The sequence below is a fragment of the Brassica oleracea genome, unplaced genomic scaffold, assembly GCF_000695525.1.
Source record: "Brassica oleracea var. oleracea cultivar TO1000 unplaced genomic scaffold, BOL UnpScaffold00640, whole genome shotgun sequence".
Lineage (NCBI taxonomy): Eukaryota > Viridiplantae > Streptophyta > Magnoliopsida > Brassicales > Brassicaceae > Brassica > Brassica oleracea.
Window position 1 is genome coordinate 104,849 of NW_013617430.1, and position 8,865 is coordinate 113,713.

General features: G+C 49.8%; 1 protein-coding gene across 1 annotated transcript; it reads right to left on the reverse strand.

Annotated features, from left to right (window-relative positions):
- Positions 1-1,221: 1,221 nt before the first annotated feature.
- LOC106319846 lies at positions 1,222-3,491 on the reverse strand. The gene is made up of 4 exons (XM_013758247.1): positions 3,396-3,491; positions 2,846-3,139; positions 1,564-1,968; positions 1,222-1,470 (listed from the first exon to the last, which is right to left on the reverse strand). Exons 1-4 carry the CDS (start codon positions 3,489-3,491, stop codon positions 1,222-1,224), a joined length of 1,044 nt encoding a protein of 347 aa, XP_013613701.1.
- Positions 3,492-8,865: the final 5,374 nt, after the last annotated feature.

Below are 8,865 nucleotides of genomic sequence, written 5' to 3' on the forward strand. Positions count from 1 at the left end.
TGCAGCCTGTAGGCGCCTGCTCTCCGCACCTCGATGACCTTGTAGGGTCCTTACCACCCTTGGGTGAGTTTCCCCGTCGTTTTTTGTGCTCGTCGTAGAACCCAGTCCCCTTGCTGGAAGGTTTTGGTTCTGACTTTCTTGTTATACGTCCTGGCGATGTCTTGCTGGTAGGACCAATTTCTTAGTCGAGCGGCCTCTCTTTTTTCGTCGAGCAGGTCGAGGCTTAGCGCCATCAGCTTGTTGTTCTCCTCCTGAGAGGTAGATCCGGAGACCGTTGTTCTTAAGTGCATCTCTGTAGGTTCTATGGCCTCAGAGCCGTAGACCAGCGACTAGGGAGTCAGAGCCGTAGACTAGCGAGTAGGGAGTTTCCCCTGTTGCTCTTTTAGGAGTGGTCCGGTAGGCCCAGAGGACTCCGTGTAGTTCCTCCGCCCACTTCCCGTGAGAGCCCTCCAGTCTCTTTTTAAGCATGTTGACCACTGTTTTGTTCGTGAACTCGGCTTGTCCGTTAGACTACGGGTGTCAGGGTGTGGCGAAAGTTAGTTTTATGCCCCAGACCTTGCAGTTCTGTCCATCGTCGGTCACGATCTCGTGGGGGACCCCGAAGCGAGTGATTTTGTAGGTCCACAGGAACTTGCGTATCTGGAGATCTGTTATGCGGCTGAGCGCTTCTGCTTCGACCTACTTGGAGAAGTAAGCGTGCCTTTGGCATTGGTCGCAGTGCTTGGCTTGTCTGTCGGCGTCGGCGGCCATCGTGGGAAAATAGTAACCGGCCCTTCTGGCTCTGAGCACCAGGCTTCGACCGCTAGAGTGAGATCCACAATCTCCTTCATGTAGTTTTACAAGGATTCTAGCAGCCTCTCGGGGTGTAACACACCTCAGATACAGACGAGAGAAAGATCTCCGGTACAGCTTCTCCTGGGAGATACAGTACCTCGCGGCTTGCTTTTTGATCTTTCTGGCCTCGCCACGGTCTTCCGGGAGGATGGCGGAGACCTCCTCTGACGGGGGTTCCTCCATGGCAGCGGAGATACTCATCTGGCTATTCGTTTCAAGGGCGGGCCCTAGATTAGCAATGGTGTCGGCTTGTGAATGCTGTTCCCGGAGGATTTGGGTGAGCTTGCAGCTCTTGAACTTCTTGATTAGTCGCTGAGCGACCGCCAGATACCTGATCATGTTGTCGTCGTTTGCTTGGTACTCCCCTTGTACCTGGTTGATTATCAGCTAGGAGTCGCCGAAGACCTGGATGTTCTCTGCCCCCATTAGATGGGCAAGGGTTAGGCCTGCGATTAGGGCCTCATACTCGCTTTCGTTGTTGGTTGCTTTGTAGTTGCATCTCACGGCTCTTGAGGCTGTGTTCCCTATTGGCGAGGTAAGCACTATCCTTACTCCAGCTCCTCTGCTGTTGCTAGATCCATCAGTGTGTAGGATCCATTCTCCCACTTCCATACCTTCGCCTCGGAGGCGTACCTCCTGCTCCAGAGCTGAGAGCAAGGCAGGAGAGAATTCAGCCACGAAGTGTGCTAGGACCTGTGACTTTATAGCCGTGGCGGGTCAAAATACTACATCGTACTCCCCTAGTTCCAAGGCCCATTTGGCTAGGCGTCCGGAGACTTCTGGTTTATGGAGGACCAACTTTACAGGGAAGGAGGTAACAACCACGATTGGATGAGCATGGAAGTAGGGTCGGAGGTAGCAAGTGGCGACTATCAAAGCTAAGGCAAGCTTTTCTAGGTGGCTATAGCGGGCCTCCGCGTCTAGGAGAGCCTTGCTTCTGTAATAGATTGGTAGCTGCTTGTTTTCCTCCTCGCGAACTAAGATGGTGCTCACGGCGTGTTCAGAGACTGCTAGATATAGCAGCAGGACTTCACCGAGTAATGGCTTGGACAGGAGAGGAGGAGTGGTGAGATACGATTTTAGCTCTTGGAGAGCGGATTCGCATTCTCCCGTCCACTGGAAATCCTTCGGATTCTTGAGAGTTCCAAAAAAGGCGTGAGATTTGTCGGAGAGTCTGGAGATGAACCTGCTCAAGGCTGCCATCCTTCCCGTTAGCTTTTGAACCTCCTTGACGTTCTTCGGGGAAGGGATTGAATGAATGGCCCTGATTTGCGGGTTGGCCTCGATGCCCCGGTGGGATACGATGTACCCGAGGAACTTGCCAGAACTGACCACAAATGAGCATTTAGCCGGGTTGAGCTTCATGTTATATTTCCTGAGGGTGGAGAAGGCTTGCTGCAGGTAAGATATGTGATCTTCCACTTCCAGGGATTTGACCAGCATGTCATTGGTGTAGACCTCCATCGTTCTTCCGATTTGGTCCGCGAACATAATGTTGACCAGCCGTTGATAGGTCGATCCTGCGTTCTTTAGGCTGAAGGGCATGACCTTGTAGCAGTAGATCCCACTGGACGTCATGAAGGATGTTTTCTCCTGGTCTTCCGGATGCATAAGTATCTGATTGTAGCTGGAGAACGCGTCCATGAAGCTCATCAGCTGGTACCCCGCGGTGGCATCCACCAGCTTGTCGATATGAGGTAGCGGGAAGGGGTCCTTTGGACAGGACTTGTTGAGGTCCGTGAAATCGATGCAGACTATCCACTTCCCGTTCTATTTCTTGACCACGACAACGTTGGCTAGACACTCTGGGTACTACACCTCACGAATGAACCCCGCACCGAGCAGGCTCTTGACTTCGTCGTTGATGATCACGTCTCTCCCGGGGGCAAACTTCCGTCTCTTTTGTTTGACGGGTTAATGTAGGGGGTCCACCTGCAGCTTGTGCATGATGATCTCTGGATCGATCCCAGGCATATCTGCGTGGGACGAAGCGAAGCAGTCAGAGTTAGACCTGAGGAAGTCTATCAGTCTTCTTCTCAATCCTTTGGTTAGCTTGGAGCCGATCTAGAGATGTCGGGTCTGATCTCCTTCGATTAATGGCACCTCGTCCATTTCCTCTACTTTCGGTTCCACGGTTTGACGAGCCGGAGGTTTTCTCTGTAACTGCTATTAGACCTTGGTCTTTCCCTTCAGAGTGGTCTGATAGCAGGAATGAGAATATTCCTGATCTCGTCTGATCGCCTTTATGCCCCAGAGTGTATGAAATTTCACCATTTGGTGAAGAGTCGAGGGGACGGCCCCCATTCTGTGAATCCAGGGCCGTCCTAGAATCATGTTGTATGACGAGCCGCAGTCAACCACGAGGAACTTGGTTGACATGTTGATTCCTTTGGCGTATACGGGGAAGGTTATCTCCCCGGCGGTTTGTTTGACTTCCCCGCTGAACCCTATAAGGGGGTTAGCCTCCGAGTTAGAGCGCCTTCCTCCAGCCCTAGGTCCTTGTATGCGGCCTGGAAGATGATGTTGCCGGAGCTTTCATTATCTACCAGTATCCTTTTTACCAGACAGTTCGCTACAGTGAGCGAGATAACCAGGGCGTTGTGATGAGGAGTGAGGACTTTTTCCTGCTCCTTGGCCGTGAAGCTTATCTCGTCCATTCCTAGGAGCAGGCGTTTTGGCTTGGCTGCCTCTAGGCCGTGCTTGGCGTTTCGAGTGCTTTTCTTTGCAGCTGGTTGGCTTATGCTGCTAATTTCCGAACCGCCCGAAATGACATGGATCACTCGATCCTGTCGCGGTGGCGAGACGGGAGCAGCTTCAGTGGGCTAACCCATTGTCTCCTTGCTTAGATGGCTCTTGGCCTTCTCGGAAAGAAACTCCCTGAGGTTCCCTTTCCTAAGCAGCTCGTTGACCTCGATCTTTAATGCGACGCAGTCCTCCGTTTTGTGACTGTGGTCTTGATGGAAGTCGCACTAGAAGCCAGGGTTCTGGAAAGAGTCGGGACCTTTCATCTTCTGAGGCCACTTGACCTGCTGGCCCATCTGCCTCAGAACATTGACCAGCTCCGGCCTTGAGAAGGAGAAGTGAGAGATGTCTGGCCACGTGGACACTGCCATCCCTTCTGCCTTCTCGATCAGCCGGTTCTGCTACCTGCCCCGGTTTCGATTCCCGGAGTCCCTAGCTGGTCATTGAGAGGGTTTCTCGACTCGCTCGGTTTGCCTCTTATTGTTCGATTTCATCATCGAACTCGGGGAATAACCTGTGCACTCAAGTCAACCGGAGTTGCTCATTCTCAGCAGGCTTCCCTTAGGCAGGACATCGCTCCAGCAATCCTGCGATCCGGGTTCCACTCAGGTCGGAACCGTACTCTGAATCCGGGGGATGATCAGTTTCCCCTATATCAGACATGGGTCTGGTGCTACTTGGACCACTGATTCTTGTCGAAGAGGGGAACCTCTGGGCTTCTGATGATGTCTTGGAGACGGTGGAGACTGGAGCTCTGATATTCCCTGAGGAGGAGCTGGTACAGAAGCGGGTCTTAGTTCTGGATCTCCTGAGGTTACCATTTTCTGAGTCGGGGGAAATTGCTGTTTACGAAGCTTCCTTCGACTCCGTCCTTAGGGGAACGATTCCTGCTCTGATTGCTGGTTTGTGCAATCTTTTCGAAATCCCACCCTCACAGCTAAATCCCCATGCTTGGAGAATCCTCATAGCTATCCAAAACTTCGGCGATTTGGAGTATCTATCGCTTGGTATCAATGAGGTCCTATTCGTATATCACCTGGCTCCCCTTAACTGAGGAGAGGGGCGATTCCATCTTCGCCCACGCAGCAGACTGTCGATTGTGGAGGAGCTTCCAAAGAGTGACCGGAAAGGCCCGGTTTTAAATAAAAAATGGCAGGAGAGATATGCTTTTATGCTGTTCCCCGGTTCCTCTTATCGATGGAATTTCATAGGTAGGAGTCGTTTAATCCTTTTGTTGATCGACCACCTTTTTGATCCTGTGTGTTCTTTTTATGCAGCTGGAACTCATCCCGCTCCTTCGGAAGGAGAGAAAGCTGTTCTCCTGGCGCGATAGCTTCCTGCGGATCGTCGCCAAGTGAATTTCTTGGTCAGTGAGACAGTGTTGCGACGTAGTAGCCTTTGGAGTAAGTGTCTCCTTGCCCTATCCTCTTTTCTCTCATAATGCCTAACGATTATTTCTACTCAGGAGACAAGTCGGGAGGTGTAACCAATGATCCTTTTGCAGCCTACCAGGAAGCGGCGAAGGTAATGTCTGCGAAGAAAGGGTCCAGTAGTAGGAGTGGATCTGGAGATGAGGTGATGATTACTGGCAGCCGTCGTTCGCCAGTGGTTAAGTTGGAGCCTTCTCCTTCTCTTTCGGGGAAGAGACCCAAAAGCGGTGGCGTGATGACTCGATCAGCGCATCAGTCGGCTGACATAGCTCGTTCTGAAGGGAGTTTCGCTATGGCTTTATCCAACTTGAACTTGAGCGTATTCCCTCAGGATGGCACTGTCTTGCCTATAGGAGATTCCCCAGAGGTGATCCAGGTTCTTCAAGGAGGGCTTCTAAGGGTAAGTTCTATTACCTGCCTGCTTTCCCTTTTGGTTTTGTAATTTGATCGAGATCCGCATTTTGCGCAGACTTTTTCCCAGCTGCACCATCTTGGGGAGCGACTATCTGATGAAGGCCTACTTATCCTTCGAGAGGAGGTCGAGGTTTTGAATAGCCAGGTGGCTGGAGAGAAGGAACAACGTTTGGCCCGGGAATTTGAGATACGCGATCTTAAGGAGAAGGTAAAATACCTAGAGAAGGTGGCCGAGGTCTCTTTAGCTGATGCACTGGCTATGAATCAGAAGAATCATGAGCTGAAGGAAGATATCGAGGCTCTCAAGGCGGTGGCGCAGACCTTCATGTTTGAGATGGTGATGGCCGTGAATGGAGCCAGGGTCGTTGCTCGCTGGGAGTTGATGAGGGAGTGGCTAAGGAAGCAGAGTGCCCAGTGGGACTTGGTCACGGCGTTGGAATAGTACAAGGCTGTGGTCCAAGAGGAAGCTAGGAGAAAATGTGCCCCCTTCCCACTTTCGAGGATGAACCTGCTATTCCACCGTCTTCTGATCTGGATGTTGATTCATCCGTTAAGCCGAGAGGATCTCCGACTTGAACTGCTTTTCCTTTCTCTATTTGTTTAAGCCTTGGTCCTTTGTGGCCTTTATTATTTCTTCGATCAATGGCCCTGCCGTGGCCTTCTTTTTATCCAGACTTTTCCTTGCTTGCTTTAAATCGAGCCATTGCATTGGGGTTGTTTTGGTTCTAAAGACTATGGACCGGTCGTACGGTAGCCTAGGAACCCTGAGGTTGTGGAGGAGGAGCAGAGGCTCTCTTTGGATCCTTAGATCGTGTTTGGGACCCGGAGGTCCCTGTCAGACCACAAGGTCTTTTATCTGGGACCCAAAGGTCTTTTCCTCTACCCTTCGATGCTGTCTCCCGAAGACCGTAGCGAACCCATTTCCTGTTTTCCGCCATTCGAAGTCATCGATCAAACTTTACGATTAAAACCGCGCAAAGTTCGTTTTATCGAAAGAAGTCGTGATAAACGCTTCAAGTCGAAAGACGGCCCAAAGGGACCTAAGACATGAATTGAAGCCCACCTTACGATTTCTTAACCAGCAGCCCGTAAACCGTTGGATGGTTTATACTTGGTTCGCAAGGAATGATAAATGTCAAGTTTCCGCGGATAAATACGAAATTTTGAAGATAATTACGAAGATCAGGAAAAATGGAATATCTCCATTTTTAGGCTATGACGGCTTACGGGCAGAAGGGGAAAAGTGTAAACTGACCTAGGAGCGAGTATATAAGGAGTCCTAGGCGAGAGGCATGGAGGAGGAACTTTGTGAGCAAACTTTTCACTTAGAGCAATCAGGCAACTTTCCGTTTTTGTTATTTCGAGCTGCGACTCAATTAGGTTTTGCAGTCTTAGGTTGTTAAAACTAGGAATCTCGCCGACAGTTCTCATAGCCGAGGCTTCTACCTTGTTGTAACGCACATACGCTAATTCGGAATAAAACTCCTTTTACGATTTCATATACATTATCGTTGTTACCTCGTGTTCTGATTGCTTAGCGTGTGGTATTAGCAGATATCCAGACATCTGGGAAATTAGGGTTTTCCTACTTTCCTTATTTAAACGGAAATCGACAGTGTGAATTTTGGTTCTCACAGGGATCCCGGGAACCGGGGTTCCTTCCAGCGGGGATCCAGAGGCTGGTGTCCTGCCTGGGGTCTGGAGGAATTTAATATCTGGATATTTTTCCCCAACAATCCTTATTAGGAGATTTTTGTGTAGGATCTTTGTGAGTACCACATAACGATGGAGAAGGCTAGCATTCGTATTAATTTCGAGAGATACAGTAGAGATAAAGACTTGAAGAGACGTTTTATTGAGTAGACAAACTAGGATTACAATGATTTGAGTAAGAACCCTAATTCTAGCCGTCTAGCCCTATTCTCTAAGTCTCCAATTGTCGATCCCTTGCTTTAGGGTTTAGGTTCCCTTTATATAGTTTTCCTAAGGCGGGCCTTAGTCGGTTGGAGTAGGTTAAACTCTTCTATATTCGGAAATATGAAAGGTTCTCCTTATCGGAAGTATTCCATTTTCCGGGGGAAGGGGGCGATCCTGGGACCGAACCCGGAAAGCTCCATAGCGGGGAACCAGAGTTCCTTCTAGCGGGGATCCTGGGAACCGGGGTTCCTTCCAGTGGGGATCCAGAGCCCGGTGTCCTGCCTGGGGTCTAGAGGAATTCAATACCTGAATATTTTTCCCCAATAGTTTGCCCCTTAATGTTCGATTTCGCCATCGAACTCGGGGATTAACCTGTGCACTCAAGTCAACCGGAGTTGCTCATTCTCAGCAGGCTTCCCTTAGGCAGGACATCGCTCCAGCAATCCTGTGATCCGGGTTCCACTCAGGTGGGAACCGTACTCTGAATCCGGGGGATGATCAGTTTCCCCTATATGAGACATGGGTCTGCTGCTACTTGGACCACTCATTCTTGTCGAAGAGGGGAAGCTCTAGGCTTCTGATGATGTCTTGGAGACGGTGGAGTATGGATGTAACACCCCCGAACCGTCCTAAGCATAGGTTGACCCACCGGCCAACAATCAAACAAGAACATGACTGACCGTCCAACCCAACACCATGGTTCGGAAGCGCTACGTGATGGGCTAGGGACGATCCGGTCAATGACTGACCGTCCAACCCAACACCATGGTTCGGAAGCGCTACGTGACGGGCTAGGGATGAAGCTCATATAAAATAAATACTTTATTGATTTAGGAAACATTCATACATAGAATAATTCGAGACTGGGCCCGGCCTAATTGCAAATCGAGCCAACAAACACATAACAAAATACCGTTTACAAAAGGAATGAAATCTACTCCTGCGGTCCTAACGTCCAGAACCAAGCTATCCGATCATCCTTACCTAAAGCGACCTGCAAAAAGGACAACGGAGTTGGATGAGTAATCTAGTATTACTCAGTGAGCTGGCGGCTTCTACCCGCAACCTAGACTCTAACCCAGACAACCCAAACTAACAATCAATCTAGCCCTAGCATGCAAAAAAAGCTAAGGCTAAGCAATCGATCACAAATCAATAACCTCAATTATTATCTAATAAGACCGTTACAAAGTTAGACAAGGCCTCCTGCCATGAATCTAACTTCAAGTAATGGGTACCTGCAAGAAAAACAAGTCAACAACCAATATTTAATTTAATCACACCATTCACAACAACAAGACACTAATTAACTATGACTCGAGTCTAACTCTTAATACTGTATTCCGGTGTTACCACTCACACCAAGGTTTCAACCCTCTACTATACACGACACTCTAATTGGGCCCAACAAAATCATTCTTCCTCCACACAAGGGACACCGGCAATCCCTTCACTATTACACCACACAGGCGTAGGCGCTCGGGAATCACCCGGTCACGGTCCTCAATCGGAATCGCCGTGCCCCGGT